The 24391-nt window shown below is 33.3% G+C and overlaps 1 protein-coding gene and 1 pseudogene across 1 annotated transcript; both read left to right on the top strand.

Annotated features, from left to right (window-relative positions):
* The first annotated feature begins 493 nt into the window (after positions 1 to 493).
* LOC117688979 (thrombospondin-1-like) lies at positions 494 to 20863 on the top strand. The gene is made up of 7 exons (XM_066089159.1): positions 494 to 590; positions 9688 to 9702; positions 14315 to 14581; positions 15751 to 15903; positions 17338 to 17508; positions 17611 to 17781; positions 19716 to 20863. Exons 1-7 carry the CDS (start codon positions 527 to 529, stop codon positions 20024 to 20026), a joined length of 1152 nt encoding a protein of 383 aa, XP_065945231.1. The 5' UTR covers positions 494 to 526; the 3' UTR covers positions 20027 to 20863.
* LOC136276078 (uncharacterized) lies at positions 4994 to 9586 on the top strand (annotated as a pseudogene).
* Positions 20864 to 24391: the final 3528 nt, after the last annotated feature.

Genomic DNA, 24391 nt, shown 5'->3' with positions numbered 1-24391 from the left:
ATTGTAAACTCTCTTGATAACTCTTGATTGAATACACTGACAAAATTGAAATGCTATTTAAAGTGTCTTGATATAATGTTGTCAATTACAAATTTCCATTGTCATTTTATGATAAACCATTATTTTATGACTGGTTGAAATTTTGACTTTAGTCTGAAATTGCTTCATGATCCTGGGGCCAGAGCGTTAACTACTATAAACGGGCATGTTCATTTAGGTGAACACACTTATCGTGACGTCCATTATAAGAAATCAAGGTACAACATTTGGACTTATGTGACCTTTCAGTAGGTTTAAATAGGTTTTACTTAAAATTGACAAAAATTAGCATTAAAAACTTCTATCAATAGAAAAAAGAGATTATTAAACAACTTTGTCACCTTAATTTCTCTTTAAAATCTTTGTATTTTTCATTGCTAAATGATATTGCATCTTCCAAACTGACCTTCAGTCATAATTACGCGATAATAATTTCACCTTCGCATAGGTGAACTTGGCGCTTTTATCTAGGCTTTTGTTTGTGAAGATGACCATGTTTCGACTTATGTTTTTGATTGGTCTTCTGTTCACAATTTCTATTTCTACCGCTGGTAAGAATTTTCCAATTTCCTTTTAGATTTACTATTTTAGTGAATATACTCAAAATGGTGCTTTCTTGTGCCCACCATGTTTTAAGCAGGTAAAAATTGATACTGCTTGCATTTGGTTTTGAAATATTGCTGATGTGCATTAGAATATATTAAAACACTTTTTATTGAATAAAACTTCATCTATGTAATAAGTATTTAAAACTACTATACGTAAATTTTCGTGATCCAGGAAGACTGTTTTTAAATCAGTTTTCAAATACTGAATATTGAATTGGTTTAATATAAATGTTATTCTTTGATTGCATTTTGTTTCTTAAAAGGACTTCATAATAATTTCTTGCTGACCATTGATAATAGATATGTAATAATATTCAATTGTGTTACAACACCTTTATCAATCCATTATCTTATCGTTGTGCCAAGTAATTCCATATATACCAAGAATAAATGACAACTAATCAAATATATATTATGTGACCGAGGTAATAAGAGCTTGAAAAGTATTGCATAAGTTCACTTGCCTTTTATGTAGACTCGCTAAAATGTTTTCTTTTCATTTTTTTTTCAAAACATTATTTGATGTCAAAATAACTTGAACTCGCCTCTGACGTTCTTTTTTATAAACAAGTATCCTGAGAATATTGCATAAGCAAAACATGTTCTTTACCGGTATCTTTAAAGCTGCTTGGTCAGATTTTATATCAAGTTTTGCTTTGTTTACAATCGCTGCATATGATGCATGTTGAATAAACCTAGTTATTCGGGGGGGATTCATCTGGTGTCATAAGGCAAAAGTCTATAACCCTCTTAGATAAAATGTTTGTATGGAAAACTGCTCGATACTGTAATAGCGAAAAAGTCGGACCATACAGCTTTAATTATCCCCTCGCGCAACTTGTTGCGAGGGCGATATAGCATAGCTGCTTTGCGTGTGTGTGTGTGTATGTATGTATGTATGTGTGTGTGTGTGTCCATGGTCAGCTCTTTCGCAATTTTCCATCCCTTGAATATTCATCAAACCTTCTACACTTCTTTGGCATGGTAAAAGGACAAACCCTACAGATTTCCAAGCGTAATGATTCAAAATTTTTTTAATTGTCATTAAAAAACGAAGTTAAAACAGGAAATTTATGTACGACTTGACAATAGATATTTCCGGTAATTTTATGTACGACTTGAAGTAAATCGCTACATTTTGTACCATATGCAGTAGAAATCAACAACTTGACAATTTTGGGATTTAAATCAAGTAAAGGTAAAAAAACAGAAATGTATGTAGTATTGGAGGGTTAGAAGATTGCCCATTGTTAAAAGTTGAAGTGGGCAAGAGATTAAATTTTACATCGAAACAAGCAGTCGACTTTCGGACAAATTTTACTTACAATAGAACTAGTCCATAATTCAGGAAAGACATTGACAGATATCGCACATTAAACACGCGAAAATTGTTTCATATTAATAGTTGCATCTACTAAACAAAAACTTTATATCCTGAATTTGAAAGAGGAATAATATGTACAATAGAGGAATACTATGATCTCTGATATACATATACATGTACCTACAACTAATAACTATATACATGTATCCTGAACATTTTCAGAAGAGTTATCCGTACAGAAGAACATCCCTAGATGCAATATTTTGCAAAATATGTTAAGGAGGACAAAAGAGAACCCTTTTGGAAGCCGCCCGCCCTTCCCCCTATTCACCATATCAATAACCGGATTATTTTCTTTGGAAAAAAACCCGTTTAAGATCTTAACCCCTCGATCTCTTGCTCTGCCGTTGGATCGCCTTCAGCATCTATTTTTTTTTATCCTTCAAAACCTTCTCAAAGCATCAAGTGCAAACACCTTCAGTGTGTTGTGGGACATCGGTCTGTGTGTCATAACGTAGAACCGTTTTTCTTCAGTCAATCTGGTTTTGTTACTTTCTTTTTCTATTCCTTTCACTAAAAAGGAAAATCCGCATAGACAAAAGACTTCCAAAGGCAAATTATAGGGAGACTGACACTCGTTTCATTTGTTTGTAAAGTTCAAATTTGTTAATTTCAGTTGCCCCATAGATTAACTGATGTTATACAACAAATATTATATCAAGAGTATTATAATGAGACTGGTGTTTATTTATTTTACAGCGATTAATAAACCAGTTATGCAACATATTAATATCTCTCTGTGATACGGATTTTAGCGAGAGGTAGTCATCGATGTCGGAGGAAGTAATAAGCACTCTCTGTCTCATTTTTCAATAAAGATGGACTTTGGTACTATACTACATCTTCTAAAACTTAGTAGTAAAATTGTTGGGGAGGGAGTATATATCAAATTTTAATTATTTTTTTTTTGGTAATAAATAATGTGCATATTCCAAATAAATGTCTTTCAAGTGTTTCTGTTGTTAAAATCTGTATTACGTGTCAAACAATAGGTGAAAGGTTCTTTTTTATATTGGTAATGATACATCATTCAATTAATATTATTGGATAATTCATAACGAACATGTCATTCAGCAAAGAAGAAAAACATTAACCAAAATGTTATCGATGAATCATGTAAAGTTTCAATATTTATTCAATAAACAACATTTTCGTTTTTCTTCTTCTCTTTAATTCATCCTTAGAAAATAAATATATATTACTGGTAACAAGTTAAACGTAAATCTGAAAAGGGAGAATAAATTCATTAACTTTATAAACTTATGCTTAAGTTTTAAATCAATTATTTTCATTACGAAAACCACTTTTTTAAGTAAAGCATTGTTAAAACTTCATATCAGAACATTTCTATTTACATGCAGCCTCTGGCTATTTACTTTACTGTAGTAAAAGATGCAGGATATGGTTTTTCAAATTCTGATCATCCTATAAAAGAAATATTGATAATTCATTTGATAATATTATCACTATGATACGAGTTTGATGTAACTATATATCAAAACATGAGAATTGCAAATCTTTTGTCATTATGATTTACTTTTAATCCTTTAAAAGAGCCTCTCTCTTTCAGCCATACTGCATAACCAATAACAAGAAGACCACAGGTCCCATAATTTTTTTTTGTCGTGGTACATTCTGAAATTGAAATAAAATATCACACTTGAGACCATAATTAGCACAAACATACTCATGAATTTTGCATTGACGTTCATTATGTCTAAAGTAAATAAATATATTCTGTGTCTGAATAGACATTTATGTCTGTTCTGCAATCTTGCTTTTTGGCCTATGCATCTTCCTTGTCTAATCCTAGCAATGTTACGTTTCCGTATTGTCGCATATTTATGTGAGAAGTGCTAAGGTGCAAGTGGCCTCATAAAAAAAACCCCCATAGTATATGTATTTCTTTTTTTATTTAGTTTCTTTACAGAAAATTTGTGTTTCACAACTGGAACGACTGGAACTTACCGGGGCCCTATCCCCACCAAATATTGAGGCCAAAATATGGGATAAAGGGTGTTAGCCAGCCCTTGAAATTCCCATTTTAACTGTATTATACGGCATTTCCTCTTCTCACCAGGCTAGTTAAGCCTGTTAATGACCGTGTAAACCCAATTCTTTTTGAGGGACGACTAGACATTCCGGGGGGGCCCCATCCTCGCCAAATATGAAGGCCCAAATATGGAATGCACGGTGTTAGCCAGCCACCAGATATTCCCATTATAACTGTGTAATACGAAATTTTCTATTTTCATCAGGCTAGCTCAGTCTGTTATTAGCTGTGTAAACCTTGTTTTTCTACGGTCGACTTGACATTCCCAGGGCCCTATCGTACCAAATATGAAGGCCCAAATATGCGACACAGGGTGTTAGCAAGCACCTTGAAAGATATTTCTCATATAACTGTATTATTAGAAATTTCCTATTGTCACCAGGCTAGCTAAGTCTGTTTATGGCCGTGTAAACCAAATTCTTTTCGAGGGTCGACTGAACTTTCCCGGTGGCCCCATCCCCACTAAATATGAAGGCGAAGATATGGGATACAGGGTGTAAGCCAGTCCATCAAAAGATATTTCCACTATACGATGTAACTGTATTATAGGAAATTTCCTATTTTAACCAGGCTAGCTCAGCCTGTTAATGGTCTTGTAAACATAATTCCTTTTTAGGTTCGACTTGGTGTTCCTAGGAACCCATCCTTACCAAATATGAAGGCCTTGACATTAGATACAGGGTGTTAGCCAGCCCCTTGAATACTATTTTAAGTGCAACAAAATATGATGATATCTTGCCTTTCCGTCAGGCTAGCTTTAATTGCAAATAAAATTCCAAATTTTGCTCCCTTGATTATAGGTGGTGCAAGGCTCGTTGACGTTTAACATCTTTCGTTCCTCCGATTGTAAAGAGAGTTCTAACTTGCATATATCGAAGTGTTTTTCTGCAGTTAAAATTCGCGTTACCGATGGCGGACTATGGGTATTGGGATTTAAAGGCATTAAAAAGTAAACTAAAAATACGAAATGCACGTGTATCTGGGCAGAAAAGAGAACTCGTTGAGAGGTCCGATTGGTTTTACTTTATGACTCGAATTTTCTCTGCTAAATTTCAATATCGCTATTTTTGATTGAATAAAGACTACAACGTCATACAACTCAAAGTAATTTTAGTGAAAATTGTAGCTTACTTTCTTTTTTTATAATTCTTCTTTATAAAATGGCTATCAATACGAAGACAATTCTTTAAAGCTGCTTGGTCCGATTTTCTATCAAATTTTATACACGCTTTTAAACGATGGCTATGCTTAGTATATGTATAATAATAGACATTGCAGTAGTTTTACCCATCAATTATGCCCAATTTCAATGTAAAAAAATACGTACAAAATTTGCTAACAAAACAAACGACATTAAAAGGTACCGCGTTATTTCGCCTCTTGTTAAATTTCACCCCTGACGACGAGACGGGTTTGGTTGTATTACGACTTTGACATCGCTTTAAATAAAGGTCGAAATGATCAGAAAATTACAAATAAACATGTGTATGTTTTGTTTGCAAATATTTCCAAAGTCTGCTTTCTTTACAATCGACACATAGCATGCGGGTTGAATAACCCCAATCATTCGGGGGACGAAACCAAGCGGTTTCCTTTTCTAAACATTCCCGTGATGCATTTTGGTTTGTTTTTTCGTTTGCCCAAAGAGAAATTATTTTTATTTACTTTGAATATTTCTAATTTTGAAAGGAGATTGATTCTGCTGGTGTAAATAGGAGAAAGTCCATAACTTTTTAAGATAAACGATTTGTATGGAAAAAAAATTGATACCGTAATTACAAAAAAATCGGACCAAGCAGCTTTAAATAACATGTTTTAACCCAAAAATCAGTGAAATTATTTGAAAGACTTGTTAAACTGCAAGTGGTCATACATGGATGGTTTAATTTCAATATTTACGTAACTTCTGATTCCAAGTATACTAAGTTTTACTCACTGATTAATTTGATACTATATTTTTTTAATACCTGGACCAAACCAATGTATTTTTTCCAGACTTGATGCATACGACAGAAACCATAATATTGGTGGCGTTGAGAGAGTTAAACTAGAATACGGATGAAAGTTCCAAGTTATGAAAAGTATAAAGACATAAATAAAGACACTGTTATCACAGGAATAAGAGAGGAGGCATGTGTGCCTATCTGGCGAAAAAGAACAAAGAAATGAATGCAAATGTGAAATACATTTATGAAAGCCAGTTTTTAAAATATGTGAGATTAGCATGTGATGATGGAATGTCTTTTTTAAAAGCAGAATGAAAGACACAGATGGAAAAAGCTATCTCTTTCACTATTGATGCATGTTTACATGTTGATGGATGTGTTGTTGAATGTCAGTGTGAGTGTGCTGTAAACGTGTGTGTTGTTTTGTTTGCTCTACAAAAGTTTAGCGAGAGTGGTGATTTAATCACAGAGGAAACGTCAAGCAAAACTTCCGAACATTTCACAATGTTAGACCTTATAACGGAAGTCCTATTAAAGCTAAATATCTGCCTTTAGCAAATGAAACAATTGTTGTTGTTTTTGACCCTCGACCACGCAAGTATAGGAACAGGCCTGGTTATCAGGACACATTTAGGAACATCTGGTTAAACAACCAATCTGTTAACAAGTTTCCTGTTTCTCAATTGCAACACTGTTTGTATAGCTTCTGATCATGATTATTTTCAAGAAAAACTTTCAGAAATATGGCTGAAAAATGTCAATTCCAAAATTTGAAAAAGAAACTTGTGGCCAAAGAATTAATCCCTTATGGCAGGCTGAGAGGTGCAAGGGAATTCACTCCTCAAATTTTGGCAGAATCTGCAAATGTACAGAAAGAACAGATGAGGATAAACTTGCTTGTCGGTTGACTAAATATGTCCCCGAAATCAATGTCCCATCCATACTTCATGGCAAATGCTATGAGTCTCTAGCCATAAAATGTTTTGAAGAAAAATGCGACATAAAGACCCCAAAAACGTGGCACATTTGTGTCAAAGTCCTACCCATTTCTTGCTGCCTCACCAGATGATATAATTGATGTTCATTCAATTGCAGAAGTAAAATGTATTTCTACTTCCAAACATGAGAAAATAATTGAAGAAAGTATTTCATTTTTGAAAAGTGCAAATGATTCCCTAAAACTCGACAAGTCGCATGACTTATCAAATTCAGAAGGTCCTATGTCACCCGTAATGTTTTCTTTATTGTTGCTAAGTATATAATAAATCCAGAGGTGCTCGAATGAAAGTTCACGAGACTTCACCGAGATTAGTTCAGTTCCTGTGAAATTTCAAGCGGAAGTATATGTGTTCGGATAATATTCTCAAAATACGTAAGTTCTGGTGGTTTTTCATATCATATCCTACTTTGTTTAAAGTTAAAACATGAAATCTTTTAAGATGTATGGTTTTTTTTCCACCATCTAGCGGTTATTTTAAATGAAACGATGATTTTCAGAACAGAGTTATCGTTCGTGTTTACCACGTGTAGAGTGGTTGAAAATATAAACATTGGGTTGCTTTAAAAAATCATAGCCATGTTTGATGCTTGTTGTGTGCAATACCATGTTTTTTAAAAAAAAATAATGGGTGTCTGTTTTGCATAAAAACTTAGTATATCGAGACATTTTCAAGGAACATTCTGCATAAAATAATATATTCTGTTTCACTATTGATGCTATTACTAGGTCAGGCGCGAATCGAAAACTAATCCTTAGGGAGATCTCTACAAGCATGTTAATTGTTGCAACAGCAGACAAAAACAATTTTTAGTATTGTCACATTTATTTCTAGAACACATTTTATCCATCAATTAATGAAGATAAAGTTTAAAATCAATAAACATCTAGATTTTATATTTGACTACAAGTACCTAGATTCTATATGAAATAGGCTATAAACACGAGGCACAATTTTTACTGCGAAACTAAAAGGGTCAAATAAAAACACGTGGTCTAAAATTTAAATGACAATAACATTCGCAGGGGTGTCCGTGATATAAGTCCTGTCTTCCTTGTTTTGTCAACTTCATATATTGGAGTAATACGAGATCAATCACTCAACACCCGTTGATTTATAGTAAAGAAATTCACATTTTAGGCATCCGTAGACAGTGAGTTTGAAATCAAGTCGTCAATTAAAAAAAATTGGAAAACGAAGAGGCGATAAAGACTTATGACTCCCCTGATTTTACCGGTAGTTTCATCAAATGAAGTTATGTTGTGCATCTCATTCATCGGAAATATTACAAGCCAACTCAACTCTCGATTAAAGAAGAATTAAACACTGCATCTTTGGTCATGGGCGACCTATGCATATGCCCATTAGTCTTCGTTGGTTATACTTCTTAGAGTTGACATAAAATCCTTAACATTTATTATTTCCTTTTCATCTTCGACTACCGCCATTTTAGTCGTTGATTTCGTTTGTTCTGCTCATCGCAGCTTAATTGTTACATGTACCATGTTTGGTGGGAAGTATTTCTAGGATAAGAGGAATCTAAATTGTGAAATTAATAACCTTACCCCCCCCCCCTCCAAATATGGACAGGGCAAACTACACAAAATTGCCGAATTGTCAAAATCTCTTTCTTTTGCTCTAAGAAAGACCTTCTTCTATTTAAGAAAAACTAAATGCATGGTTATGATGTCAAATTGGAACTATTGAAATTGTGTAATTTATGGCCCCTGGGACAGGGGTTCAGGCCTTGATTGGGGTGGGGGGGGGGGGGGGGGGGACAATACGACCATATGGTAAATTCAATTTAATATCAGAGACTAATGTACTTTTTCCCTCCCGCTCTCTCTTTCTCTACATACAAATGTATTTTTGTAGAGCAAAAACTAAATCTCAAATATAAAACGCGGGGTACATGTATCAGTCAGAAGAGTTTCTGATTAGGCCTAACAAAAAAATAGGTTTGTTTCCGCTTTCCCGACCGACCCTAAATTAAACCAGCTGACCCAAAAAAAAATTTCGAGTGTTTTCGTAAATTTCCGTTTTTATCCGTTTTTTGTTAAAATTTCCTTTTTATCCGATTTAAATATTTATTGTGTCTTCTTAATTTAAGTCGTAAAAACGCTTAAAGAACTTATTTAGATGTCATCAGTGTTGTGTAGATGTTTGTTATTTACAAATGGCAGCACATGTCGTGCCAGTTGAGCTCCAGAAATGTTCCCACCAGCTGGGGAAAAAGTTCATCAGATCATTTAAACAATGACAACAAATACATGAGTTTTTTTTTTTATCTTACCCAGTTTAATAGATAAATGGTTTAATATGCACAATTAAACAGATGGAGAGGGGAAAAAAAGATTAAAAAAAAAAAAAGCCGACCTACCGACCCTAATTTTTTTCAGCCTGAAAGCGGAAACAAACCTATTTTTTTGTTAGGCCTTAGTATTTTACTCCGAGATAAAGTTGAAATTCAAACGCAAGACTCGCGTATAGGTCTATCTGCAGTTGATGGTGCTCAGGTGACCGTCATGATGTTTTTTGATGTTTGTGAGGGGGTCTGAAGCAAGAAACCTATAAAAATGTTCGTTAGTCAAACCCATACTTTATGCATTGCATTTTATTTAGTTAACTATATTACTCAACATTTTTCTATATTTTTCAGAGAAGCGGTTTTTACGTAAGTTGATTATAAAGTAGTTAGAGTACTTCTTTAAACAAGCCATGATTGCTATGATTGCTATGTAGCAAGTTTGATTCTGATGGGAAAAGATTTAAAGGTTTGCTTATAGGAGCAATGTAAGTGACAATTTTCTTATTTAATAACCTGTTAAAAACTAACATTCTTTGTTAATTGAATGATTTGTTTTTCATGTTATCTTTTCATGGTTTAAAATCTCACCTAATAGCTGCAGGTCTGAAAAAATTTCGGATGGACGATCTAGGAGCTACAGTGCCTCCCATAGTAAAAAAAAATGCAATTTACGGCGCACAAAAAATTGCGCAAGATTTGGGATGACTTAACCGAACACATCTATACCACTATATTAAAATAATAGTCTCGAATTTTTGGGCTTTACTACCGAGAAATCGGAAGAGTACTGTCTTTTATTTTATGTATTTTAAACACTTGAAGATTACCAATTTGTTTTTATTTTTTTCTCAATCAAGCTTCGCTAATTAATAATCAACGAAAATTCCTTTAAAAAATCCGGATATGATAAGGATTTTCTGGATTTTACAATCTTGCGCATGCGTATTACATTCACGCTAAATCAAGGGAGGCTATTTAGTGTATATTTGAACAATATCACATTTGCATGAATAAACTCAGAAACGATGATTCAAATACGTGTAAATTTTCTTTGAAAATTTGCTCTATATTCTGTTCATCAAAGAAAATACGGGAAATAACGCTAACTAATATGGAAAAACCAGAAAATTCCGAATGTCAACAATTACATGGTGTGTAAATTTGAAGCGAGTAAAAACGTTGATGAAAAGTGTTGAATTCTTCAATAAATATGACTTAAGTTTTTAGATAATAGGTATTTACAGCCTCAAAATGGTTTGTTATGAATAACTTGACTGTTATTTTCAATGAAGCTTCTTAATTTTCTCCAAAAACGTTTTGGAGCGATTTTGCAATTTTTTGCTATATTTCGGGTATATGAGAGGCATTTTAACTGTGGTGAAGGCCTCTTCTGAGACACAGTATGATTTTTCTAACTAAGCAGAGTGTTGTAAAATTAATAGCATTATTGTAGGCTTAAAGCTTGGTTAATATGTAAATGTCAACAATACGACCGGTGTGTCGATGTATATGTATCTATTTCGGAAATGTTCGATATCATATGCAATGTCAACCCGTGAACGCACGGGTCAAAGTCTAGTTAAAATTCTATACAAATATTTGATCCCAAGGAATTCTTCGGATATTTTACTACGCATAAACACTATCTCTAGCCTCGTAAAGTGAAGGGGTGCAGTTTGATTACATTTAAAAATGGCGACTCTCGATCTAGACTAGAATTATAATACTTCATTTTTCGAGGTCGGTAAGCATGTTTAAAAGAAAGTCTGACTCAAGTAAAGTGACGAAATCAGTTGTAAATTGCCCTTAAAGAATTTAATGGTACTAAATTAATCAGTCCAAAACTAGCGCAATTTTTTTAATGCGCATTAAGTTGTTTTCTTTGCTATGGGAGGCACTGTAGCTCCCAGATATTCCATCCAAATTTTTTGAGACCGGTAGCTACAGACCTGAAGCTAGCGTCCTAGTAATATATTTTTGTACCCAACTCTTTCTGAATATGGTTGTTTCATTTTGGTCTGTCCGTTCGCCATTCTGTCACTATGTTACATTTTATTATCCTTCGATTTCTAAAAAGGCCTTTGAGCTTTTGAATGAACTTTTTTATATACACTATTACTCAAAGAAAGGCCCTTTTTTAATTCCAAGGTCCAATGTCAAGGTCTTAAATCCAATATTCCGTTCGTGTGAAACACTTTTTTTTTTAAACACTTTTTCATTTAGACTTTCTTGCCCTCAAACTTTTGTACGTTACACAAACAAACAAAATTTAAAAAAGAAAAACCTTGTGATGTTATCTTAATGTGTTGCGCAAACACTGTTACTGTAAAAATTAGAAAGAAAATTAAACGGCAAAAAGCAAATGCACTTTACCGGTACGTAAACAAAACATGGAAGTAGCACGTGCTCTTCCTATATAATAGAGTCACGCTTTAGCGTGAAGATATCGCTAAAACGGCAATAAAATGAAAAAATAACCCTTTTGTTGAATTCCTCGTCGTTTTTTATGTTACTAAACTTCGTTTAATAACGAAGTCAATTAATTAAAATCAAAAGCATTTAAAAAACAAACCCTTCGCTATGTTTCTGTCGTTCACATTCCAAAGTCGTGACGTTGTTAAGCACGTGATTAAATGGAGGTTATTGATAAGTTGAGGTAAGTGAGGTAAAATAGAAAAGTTTGACAGTTCTGAAAATGTAAACATTGAATCAGCTGAGTGAGATATCATGCCTTTTTTTTACGAAGATTTGTATGAAATGTGTCGAGAAAGACGATTTTTAATTGATTGGCTTCAGGAGTTAGGACTTTTGGGGAACTTTAGTGGTATATGTGACTCTTGTAACGTTGGAACAGTGAAACTTGTTGAAGATAAATCTTACAGTAAGGACGGTATCGTGTGGCGGTGCAGCAGCAGGCTTTGCAACAAGAAAACTTCTGTCCGAGTAGGATCGTGGTTTTTCGGCAGTCATTTGCTATTGGAACAGGCAGTAAAACTGACATATTACTCAGTGTATGAACTACCGGGTGATTTCATTTCCAGAGAACTTAAGATCGGTAGTGATCATACCAGAGTAGATTGGAAAAATTTCGCCAGGGAGGTGTGTCTATGCATTCTTAAACAAGAGAGTGCAAGAATCGGAGGACCCGGAAAGCACGTCGAAATTTACGAAAGTAAATTCGGCAAAAGAAAGTACCACCGTGGTAAGAGGGTAGCCGGAGTGTGGGTATTCGGGGGGATAGAAAGAGAATCAAAGAAGTGTTTTTTTGAAGTTGTAGAAGACAGAGTGCTAATACGTTAAACCGGTTCATCAAAAAATTTGTTGAACCTGGGACAATCATTTTGTCAGATTGTTGGAAAGCATACTCTTCATTGAAATCCGAAGGCTACCAACACTTAACCGTCAACCATTCCTTAGAATTTAAAAACAAGGAAACAGGAGCTTGCACCAAACTTATTGAATCTACTTGGAATGCAGTAAAGAATTCTCTCCCCAAAACTGGAACTCAAAAACAACACTACGACAGCTATTTGATCGAATACTGCATCAGAGAAAAATATTTGAATGAAGCCAACGATAAATTTTTCACTTTCCTTGGAGTCATTAAACGCGTTTACAAGTGCCAAAAAAGACGGCTTTTAGCCAATTTGACACAAAACAACCAGGTAGATCAGTTGAATGCCAGCACGGATTTATTTGAAGACTAAGGTATGTTTATTTATTTATATTTTACAATATATTGGGGGCTGCCGCCCCCAATCCCCCGCTTGCAATGCAAAATGGCGGCGCCCATCACTGTGTATACGTTGCTAAGTTATTTCGCCGCTCAGGGTCACGCGCGGATCCATTTACAAAATGGCGGCCGTACCGGTAAAGTGCAGTCTATCCCTTTGCGCAAACACTATTACTGTAAAAATTAGATAGAAAATTAAACGGCAAAAAGCATGTCAAAATAACTTGATAGAATTACAAGGGGATCGACGCTCATATTTAATGTACATATCGTATTTTCTACTTACAATATCAATATTTAGCGAACGGTATTAAGCACACTCACCTTGAAAAGTAGATTTTTGTAAGGAAAATTAAAACTTATTATCGTTTAGTGTCAAATATTGCGTGTTCAATCAATTAGTACATGTGAAATGATTAGAATAACCATTTTACTCTCAACCTGAAAGAAAGGTTAAATTCTTTCTTTCCGTTCGTGTTTGTTCATCACTCATTCTTCAGGTTCGAATTGTTAATGAATTTCAGTCCAGTGGCATTATTAAGACATCTTTTTTTTTGATCAAATAATTTATGAAATAATTTCGGACACAATTATATACAAAACTCTTTATTAATTATAAAGTTTAGGGCAAAACACTCATCGAGATATAACAGTTTTGTGTTTTTTTCTGAAATTTTTTTAAGAACATATATTATAATTATAACAATTTGACCATAAATCGTTAAGGGTCTTTTTTCCATTAGACGCTGTGAAAAATTTCGCTATCAAATTGCAATACCAATACATCCTACGAAAAGGAAAATGTTAAACAAAGACAGAAAATTGAAATTTATGACCCTTACTTTTAACCTAAATATACAAAAGGGGTTTTCCTTTGGTCAGCTGTGTTTATTTTAAAAGTTCCTTTCAAAATTGCATGGAAACTAAAGTGTTCCATACATGCAGCATGGCGGACGGACACACTGAGGGACGGACGGAAAACTTTTCACTTGGCATATCAAAAACTCTTTGCTTTTATAGGATATTCGAAATTATTGGTGATATAATTCCCAATATAACCTTTATAATGTAGAAAATACATCAGTTCCCAAGTATTATTGAGTTTACAATAGAACTGCAAATTGTTAAAAAATCAAAATATATATACATGTAGACTGGTTTTTCTGGCCCTCCAACCGTTTCTTTCCCTCTTAGCCGGTTGACACAAAATGAAACGGAGCTTGATGAATTTTGTGTTTTTTAAAGTTGATGATCTCCTAAAGATAAAAACCAACGTTGATCCATGGCAATCTTGGGGCCCTTGCACGGCATCTTGTGGGGTTACAGGAACTAGAACCAGAAAACGTACTTGTCATAACGTGATAGTAATAATTGACATATCAAACGAGTGTCTCATTAATGGCACACAAACAGAGTCTTGTATAGGAGACTGTCCTTTAACTTTATCGACCAATATACAAACAACAACAACACAAACAACAGTAGCAGCAGCAACAACAAAAGTGTTACCAGGTACGTATTAAAATCTAGGACCCCTGATGCTGGAAAACATTGTAAAACCACATGGTTGTAAAACATATCAGCATCAATGTTCTGGTGTAAAAGTCGTTAACAATTTGGAAAACGTGTTTCTTGGATAAAATAATACTTCTTAAAATAATAAAAATAGCCATGATTAATAAAATGTTTGATAAGTCTCAAACTCAGAGTGCGTGTTTTATTGAATGTGGCAATTTTTACGATTTTCCCCTTGCGTTCTGTTTTCAATGATTCAGACTTTATCACTTTTTAATCTTCAGGTTGGTTAAATAAAATTTGTCGCCACCTTCATACCCTGCATGAATCACCAAAGAAAGCATTTTATTGTTTGAAAACCATGTTATATAGAATTTTGCGTATCCATTGGCGGTCAGGAAATGATTGTTTTTATAAACAGATCTAATTTGATCGTGTACATTTAGTTTTATCAGTAAGAATTACAATTTGAAGTCCAACCTTTCATTAATGTTAAAAATCAACATCAAAGCTCTGGCATGGTAGCCAAAACGAAATCCTAGTCACATTCATATCTTAATTACCTTTCATTTAACCAAAGTACAATTTTCTTTTCATTTTAAGCATGTCATCTCGTTAGTTACAGTTCCTTATTAAAGGGACTTGGACACGATTTGAGATCAATTTTTTTTTAAATTTTAATGCATTAAATGATGCATTTTAAATGATTGGCCAAAATATTGAATGTTAAAGTCAAGTTATAAGCGAGATACAGAGGTAAGAATTGATTGTTATGTAAACAAAGCTCGAGTTTTATAGTTGTTTACAAAAAATGTAATGTAGAGAATTACCATTTCTTAGACAAAATGACATTTAAAAAACAATTTAAATTCAATATCTTCATAAATACTATTATCCAAAAAAAAAAAAAAAAGAAAGATACAATTGATTGAAACTTACATCAATACGACACATATGTAAAAATGTCAATATTCGAGCTTTGTTTACAAAAACAAAAAATTATGAACTCTGTATCTTGCTTATAACTTGATATTTGACTTTCAAATTTTGACATAGCATTATAAACTTCTATATTCATCAGTATAAAATGTAAAAATAAAATTTGAAAATTTTAGGTCATATCGTGTCCAAGTCCCTTTAAATAAACCCTCAATCTAATTTTCCAGTAATCGATCTCTGGTCAACTTGGCATGGTTCATCCCATTGCAGTGTGTCATGTGGTGGAGGGTTTAGAACACGAAGTCGATCCTGCCATCACCACCACTCATGTGATGGATCGTCAACCAGGACTGAATCCTGCAACACGCAGCCGTGTCCAGGTACCATTTTTTATAGTAAGAAACTAAGTAAGTAATTGTTTTATTGTTCACATGCAAAAATTATAAAGATACATTGCATAAAATATTAGCACCATGCCTTAATAGGCATATTAGACACTAAAAATAGGACTTGTTTTGCCCCTTTGCATTAAAAGTGCACAACCAAAATATCTGTATCTTTTAAATATAAAACAAGTGTTTTGGCTAAAATGCTTGTACATTTGAGTTCATAAATATTTAAAATGTTTGAAGGTTACAATTAAAGATATGTGTAATAGTTTTTTGTGTTTATACATGCATAACATTGGTTTGTAAGCATTGACACCTCTTCTCGCTATAGTGACTTAACTAGAGTGGTATTAGAAAATAAGCTGGTCAAACAGTTTTTTTCCGATGGTATGTGAAGAAATGTATTGGGGTCTAAAGTAAAACCCTCATGTAATATTACTTTATCATAAAAATAGAGTCAATTGAAAACACTCGAAAGTGTCGATAAATAGCATGTTAGAATCCTTCGTGTTCTCTTCTCAAGAGGGTTGGATTATTGCGGTCATTTAAAGTTTATATTTAACTCAATTTAACAAATACACATATATAGATATATGCGCCATCCTATTCCCCCATTTTCTTTTACGTGCGACTTCGGTTCGTGAAGTAAACATTTCAAATCAACAACTTGATATTTTGTTGGATGTAACCCCTGTAAAGGAAAGAAGCAAACGTTTTTGAGAAATAGGGAGATGAAAGGATGTCAAAAGTAAAAAACTGAAGCAAACGGGGATTAAGTTGACCCTAATTTAATTGAAACAAGCAGCCGTCTGAGCTGAATTTCGGGCAATATTTAACGAATTACTTAGAAAAGAACATGTTCATAATGCAGAAGAGGCTTTGACAAATATCGTCGACATGATAAACCGGAAATTCATTTCTAGTTAATCGCTGAAGATATGTTACTCTTTTTAAAATATTGGGGTTAAAATTACGACATGTTAACTCGAAGTTTCTCATAGAGCTCACTATAAATTGCCAGATCTTACATACGTTTCCTTTTGAATATTAAACTAAAATTTGCCTACACTAATTGCCTAAATGTGTAAGGTATGTCACTGGATAAGAGACTTTATTAAACTATATTATTTAAGTGTGCGGTGTGTTTTCCGTAGTAATGGGAGGAAACAACCACGTAAATGCACCAATCTCCCATGGGTTCACACAGAGCGCGCATGGGAATAGGAATAAACGAAATATTTTAATACAAAATGGTTTTACAAGTGAAATATTTGGTCTCTTCAATTACATGCTTATTTCTGAATAATGCATTTCCCCGCACATGCAATATTTTCATTTCGCGAGGGGATGCTCCGCTTTGCGGTGCCCATGTTAAAGATTGTATTGTCATCAAATCTTCAGCTTTTTACAATATTTTTTTTCTAGTTGACGGTGGGTGGTCTAGTTGGCAAAGTACAGCCCAGTGTAGTGTCACGTGTGGTGGGGGAGTGATAAAACGGACTCGAACGTGCAACTATCCGCCTCCAGCCAATGGCGGCTATCAATGTCAGGGGAAATCACTCAAGAGTGAACATTGCAATACAAACCCATGTCCAGGTGAGGCTGCCTTCGTTAAATTGCATTTTAATGTATCAGTTAAAGCACTTAATTAGGACAATTGATTTCTTAAGACAAAATTTACTTGAATTTTCTTTCCAGTAAACGGTGAATGGTCAAGTTGGCAAAATCCATCGCAGTGTACTGTGACTTGTGGCGGAGGATTGAGAGTACGAACTCGGTCGTGTACCAATCCGACCCCAGCCAATGGCGGACAGCAATGTGTTGGTTTATTTTTTGGAAGTGAATCTTGTAACACGCACCCATGTCCAGGTGAAAATCTTTATTACATTGTATATGAATATAACGGTGAATAAACCTTGTTTCACAAATTAAGGTGCAACACTGAGGCAAAACACCACAGAAAAGTGTGTTGTAACAGCATCAGATAGGGTTGAAAAAAGCATTAATTTATTTGTAAAAAAAATCAATAAAAATGGTAAATTATATATTTGATCAAAATTCATTTCAACATTTCAATTAAGCGTATTTATAAATATCAGTGAGTTCAAACTACAAGTATTTACTTAAGTATGCCCTTTGTTTATGTTTCGATCACGTTTTGGTGAAATTAATGTAAAGAAAAAAATCTCAACACTTCTTCATTGACACTTAAGGTAGCTCCATACTCGTAAAATTCTCTGAGGAAAGTTGAAAAACCGAACTGATTTCGACTTAATAGACTTAAATGTCATCAATTGTTAGAAAAAATATACATGTCATCACACTTTTTGAGATGCCAGATAAACATAAACTAAAGCATATTTTAGCATTAGAAAAAGGAAAATCTTGTAGGCAGGTTTTTTTTTGTTTAATTTTAATGTCAACTTTATCAGAAAACTAAAATTACAAAAATATTTTAAAATTTAATCGTTGGAATAAGAAAAACTATAGCATTTAGACATATAACTGAGAGAAAAGTCAGAAAAAGAGTTATTTCCCCTTTGCATAGATAAAATATATAAAAATTTGGAAATTTAGTATAAAATGAAGTGCGATAATATCTTTAACCTACCAATAATTCTAATTACATCCATGTGATTATATTCACATAAAATAAATAAAACTATCTTGCACAATTTTTAAAGAATTCAAAGTTTTACAAAAAAGTGTGACGTCACAGAACACTGGATCTACTTTAATTTCTTTTTATCCGGATAAGTAACAGAATTGAACACAGAATTTTTTCCTTAGATTTGTAATGGGAAAATCTTATTATCATTTTTTCCAATTTTAACGTTATCATCTGGGTTACTTTCATGACGTTTGCATTGCAAAGTCACGGAATACTCTTTATTTTAAGCCATGTCCTTCAACCTTTAAAGATACATGGGACGTTTATCAGAAACATTTTTATTCTTTGAATAAAAGAATATATAATTTTAAACTCGACGCATTTATGAAAACGAATTATTTTAAAAAGTGTCTCGGAATATCCCAGGACAGTGAAAGGAAAAGGGATTTTGTTGGGTTTTTTTCACATTTCCTTTGAAGCAAAAAACTGAGATGTCTACTGGATATTTGCATTATATATGACACCGGTAAAACTATTTGGATAATTGCTGCAAGGTGTTCCAAGACACCTGTACAATAAGTATTTTAAAATGTCGTATTCTTTAAAACATAAAATTAGGATGATACATGTACATTAAAAAGTAAATATGATTGGCTTTTTTTCCAGATATAGATTCAAACTGTTCTTAATCCCCAATAGGTATTTACATTTACACATATTAAGAAATTGACAAACTGATTTTCGGTCTACTTCGCTCCCCATAATGGGGAGCGAAGTGGACCGAAAACCCTTGGATAGCAAAAATGTAAACTGAGGGGTAAAAATTACTTACGGTGGACAGTTTAAAGAAGCATAGGTTATTAGTACATATATGTAAGCTCTTAAAGACTACACATAAAAAACAAATTTTATATATTATAAAAAACCATCAGATATACAGATCTTCTACTCAGTAGTTATTTAGTAGGAAAGTGGTGCTTTATGAAGTGCTTATCTGTGTCCACATCATAAATAGATCCATTCCCGTATTCTTCGAACGCTTTGAAATTGACAATTTTGTGTTTTGCTCATAGTTCATTTTACATTTGTAATAGCGATTTATCAAGCATTGTCGTAAAACTTCATTCTCCCCTTTAATCAATGTGAAGTAATTTTCAAAATCTCGAAATTTTATTACATATAACGTTCTCAGCCTCCTTGACTACGACCACTACGACGCCACCACCGACAACTAAGACTACCACTAAATCAGCAACAACAACCACCAAACCTACAACAATTATTTTGCAACCGCCAACAACTACCATAACTTATCTGTCTCCACCAACTACCACAACAACTTTGCCACCACCAACCACAACCACCCCACCACAACCAACAAAAACCACTACTGTGACACCACCTACGTCTTCTACCTTCACAAAGCCGCCACAAACAACAACAAAGTCGACACCAACGACAACCAGAAAAAAGTTTTTTACAATACGCGCTGTCTTCAAATAAAGAGAACATGCGTTATCAATTATTATCATAACTTGTCAATTGATTCAATGTAAACGTATTGTATTTGGCGTGTGCGATATTTGGCGGAAATAAGTTTTTGAACAAGTTGGCGTGGATTTGAATTGGCTTATCCCTGAATGTGACTATTCTTATACAAAGATGTATGGCATTCAGCGATGTACTTGATTTAGCGGAGGGCCGCATTCCGCCACAAGCTCTAAATAGAATACACCGCCAAATGTAGTACGTTTACAATATATCTTTAAGTATTTAAGATGAAAAAATGTTTATCATGCAGGCCACGAATGTGAACAAAAATGTGAAGTGATTTTTTTGATAATTCCAGCCTTTTATACAGTAGTCTCAATACGCATAGCTACTGGCTTTCTTTACAGTAATTAAGGTGATATACATATATAGATTTATTAAAAAAGTGTAAAAATGTAAATTAGATACTAAAGGTATAAATAACCATGTGAACTGCGATTAAAGGTGTTAAACCTTAGCCTTCTAAAAGTTATTTAGATATCGCTCTTTTAATTCGAATTTTGGCATTCATATTTTGGTTAACCGTAGGAAATATCTTAACACCAAATATTTAAGATTAATAATGGTTAAATTACCTTTGAAAAGTTTCACCTTTAATTGTAACAATCCCGCTTCAAACACCCAAGTGATTGATGATTTTATTTTAAAATGATTATGAGTTGAGGACTGATTAAGTCCGTTTTTTCTTATGTTTACACCCAATTCATTTTAATTTGCATTACTTTAGTAGTTACATCATTGTACCTCATAAAGAAAATGCATGACTGTGAACAGCAGGAAAGAAAATGCAATAATGCATTTCACTATATGAACTGGTGACGACGAATACTGTGGTTTCATCAATTTTTGTTGAATACCAATTTTCGTGGATTTCGTTGTTTAGTTGATCCACGAAATTAAATATTCATTGAAGTGCATTTTTTATTAACATTTTGTATTGATAGGGTCAATGGCCACGAATTTATGTAATCCTTGAAACTGTGATTTTCACTTTATCCACGGAAATTGATGCCCTTGAAAATTAATGAAACCACAGTAGTGCTCAAAATCAGAAGTCAAAAGAAAAAATACCAAACAGAAGCAAAGCGAACACGGAATTCAAAACAAGTTAGAGGAAGGATCATGTTCGAAGAAGGAGTGAGCATCCTCAGCTGACTGGCCACTCTTTTACCGAAGAATTTTGAAAGTTGCTCTTAAATATCACGGACAGACACGATGGACAGCCAAAAATAACAATGGGTAACTCAGTTACTCAAGTAACTTTTAGGATAAGATACGTTCAGACTAATGTAAAAGAAATGCAGTTGAAATCGATTCAAGGGAACATATCCAAAATATCTTCATTGAACAGTTGTCTTTTTTTACTCTTAAAAGTTCACAGGAACAAAAACAAATTTCTTACGGTTATTTATAATGCGAAATGTTTACATTTTTTCTCCAATCGGAAGTACTCGTGATACCTCGTGCAATTTTCAACGTTATCATCCGGGCTTATTAATGGCTGATGTAATGCAAAATCCTCGTAGACTTTCTATTTTTAGATGTGTATTGAAACCAGAAGCGGTAGAGGGTGCGTTTCAAAACAGAAAATCTGGACATTTTTCGTATTAGTGGGTAACGTTTGAGTACAAAGGTATTTATGATCATCGAAATATCAAGCAAAAAGTGGTGGAAGCAAAAACTCGGGACAGTGTATAAGATTGTACTACATGTAGTACATTTAATGATAGTATTAATTAAATTTGATAAAATACATATGGAATACGTGATTTACTTAAATACTTGATCTCTTTCTTAGTGCTGCATGTGGTTCACGTTCTGTAAAGGGTCTTCATAATATTTGTCTTGTTACAAATTATTCGATTACGAATATGACAATGTTTGAACCGATTATTTGGATTATTGTATTAACCACCATTACCATTCATTAGTAAAAAATCAAGCTAATATCTGATATATGTAAACAATGTCAGTGTTTCATATATGCGTAAGAATATTCGGAAGTATATGTATAATTCGCCTACTAAAAGTAAAGCTTATTCATGCCTTACTATTTTGGAAATCAACAAAACGGTGCTATATATAGCTTATTGCATGTAGCGTAATGCTTTTGTATTGTATTACCAAAGCTGACTAATGATATTACATGCCGATCATTTCTTTAAAAGGAATACTTATCTCATTTAGTTTTGGAATATCCTGTCTTTTTTCCCTCATTCTACCAATAGTATTTTGTTGTACAAAAGTCACTTTTTAACAAATTCTTTCAATTTTTTAAATCAACTCTCTCTGTCTCTCTCTCTCTCTTTCATTTTGTCTCAAAATATAGTAATCTAGTCTAACCCTACAAACATAACACATATAAAAACCTACAATCTATGCCTTCATGCGTCCCACTCTGAAGGGGACATTGACTCCGTAAATGAAGATAAGCGTATTTAGGGTGTGCATAATGTCGACCTTGACAATATGTACAAGACTACATGCGATTCAGTTGCAAAGTTCCTTATCTTCGTCTTGTTAGTGACAAGCAAGTGGCGAGATTGATGTTATCCTAGGTTGTGTTGTTAATAGGAAATATCGACTAAAATTTTTGCATGCGTCAAACAAAAATTAGCAAAACAAGTGATTATTTTTTTTAAAACCTTCTAGGTTCATTTTTATTTATGTTGATCAGTACAAGAAAAACTCACTTGATTTAGAGCATTGGTTTTAAAGCAAGTAACCCTTACATTTCTGTTCAAGCTCGTTTTCTAATTGTTATTTCTGAAAATTATACGTAAATGGAATCAGCTAATTAAGTTCCATCGACGTTGGAAGGGCTGTGACTAGTTCTTTCTCCCAGAAAAAGGACAGGTCGAGGCTCATTACCAGACCTAAAAAAATTTAAGGAATGAACAGTGTCAAGTAAACCTTCTCTTAACAGTGCTGTTTCTTTTGTTCAATTATTGGACAGCTCAGCTCAAAAATTTCAAATTATTTAACTCTTCTACTTTGCAATATAAACATCTCATCTTAAAACATTCATCTTTTTAGACTGTCCCTCCGTCAGTGCAGCTGTGTCCAGTCGTTTGGGTAGTATATATGAATTCGTCTGCCTGTATGTCCGTCTGTCTCTCCACCCGTCTTTCCGTCTGTCTTGGTAATCGTGTCTGGTCAATGTTTTTTTTATGGAGAAACATTAAATTTCAACTTCACACAAAGATTGCATTTGATCTGAGGAGGTGTCATTAGGACGAGGTTAATGTCATTGGAAGGAAAAGTGCATAATTAGTAAGTGGTCTATATCTTTTTATAGAGAAAGTTTAGGCGTTCCTTCTTTACACAAAGTCTTCTTATGACCAGAGGGTGTGTCATGATTTTGACTTTAGGTCATTTGGGAAAGTTCAAGGTCACTGGACGAATACGTTCATTGTTTATTAGTATTTTGATGCTTCGTTGCTGCTCTGCTATCTGTGTCATTTAAGATGTTTGATATAACATTTCTTCCTTTTTGACAAATTATTTGTATTTCTTATAGTAGTCGTGTATTTCGTTTATATTCTCAAGTATTATGCATTAAGTATGTTCATTATTTAAAAAAAATTCAAGGTAACTTACTGGATTGATTTAAAACTTGCATGGGTTTTTGTTCAGATTAAAAGCCTATTAAATAAAGGATTACATAACAAAAATGTTTTAATTGATATTTTCTATTGATTATGTTTGTTTGAACTTTACATAAAAGTTTTATCTATATAGTCCTATTTTCTCATCAAGAGCACCAGAATATGTACAAAATTTCAAAAACTAGAACCGATTTTACAAACAAATACACCGAAAAATATGATGGACTTGTTCTTTGTTACAACAATAACATTTTGAAAATATTTATAAATCCTTGAATACGCTTTCCTCTATTTAGACATAGGTAAATGTTGAAATTTCTTCTGAAATGTACAAAGTATTATAATATATCTTAATATGTATGAGCAATAGATTTGCTAAATTTATTATGTTATATGTTAATAATTAAATTAAGTTTTACATGTAACATCACATTAAAATTCTTTTAACGATCAAACATTTGATAGATTTTGAGCAACCACTTATTTTGATAAAGGAAAATAAATTAAAGTCTTTATTCTAAACGATAGGGTAGAGATATATATTGGAACATAAACATATTTACTTGTATTTCAATGTTTCATTGCTGCTTTGCTGTATATGTCATTTAAGATATTTGATATTAAATTTGTTGCTTTTTTAGCAAATGTAACGACGTAATTTGTATTTTAACCATTAGCCGTCTAATAGGTTAACCGTTTTACCTGTCAG

Source organism: Magallana gigas, chromosome 6 (genome assembly GCF_963853765.1).
Source record: "Magallana gigas chromosome 6, xbMagGiga1.1, whole genome shotgun sequence".
NCBI classification, from domain to species: domain Eukaryota; kingdom Metazoa; phylum Mollusca; class Bivalvia; order Ostreida; family Ostreidae; genus Magallana; species Magallana gigas.
The sequence above is the reverse complement of the archived record's forward strand: the minus strand, read 5'-3'. Positions and strand labels throughout refer to the sequence as shown.

Excerpts from the sequence above, each read along its gene's own strand:
- LOC117688979 (XM_066089159.1), top strand. The coding sequence starts at position 527 with ATGACCATGTTTCGACTTATGTTTTTGATTGGTCTTCTGTTCACAATT. Across the intron at positions 15,904-17,337 it reads CAACACGCAGCCGTGTCCAG|TTGACGGTGGGTGGTCTAGT; the intron begins GTACCATTTTTT and ends TTTTTTTTCTAG. Across the intron at positions 17,509-17,610 it reads CAATACAAACCCATGTCCAG|TAAACGGTGAATGGTCAAGT; the intron begins GTGAGGCTGCCT and ends TTTTCTTTCCAG.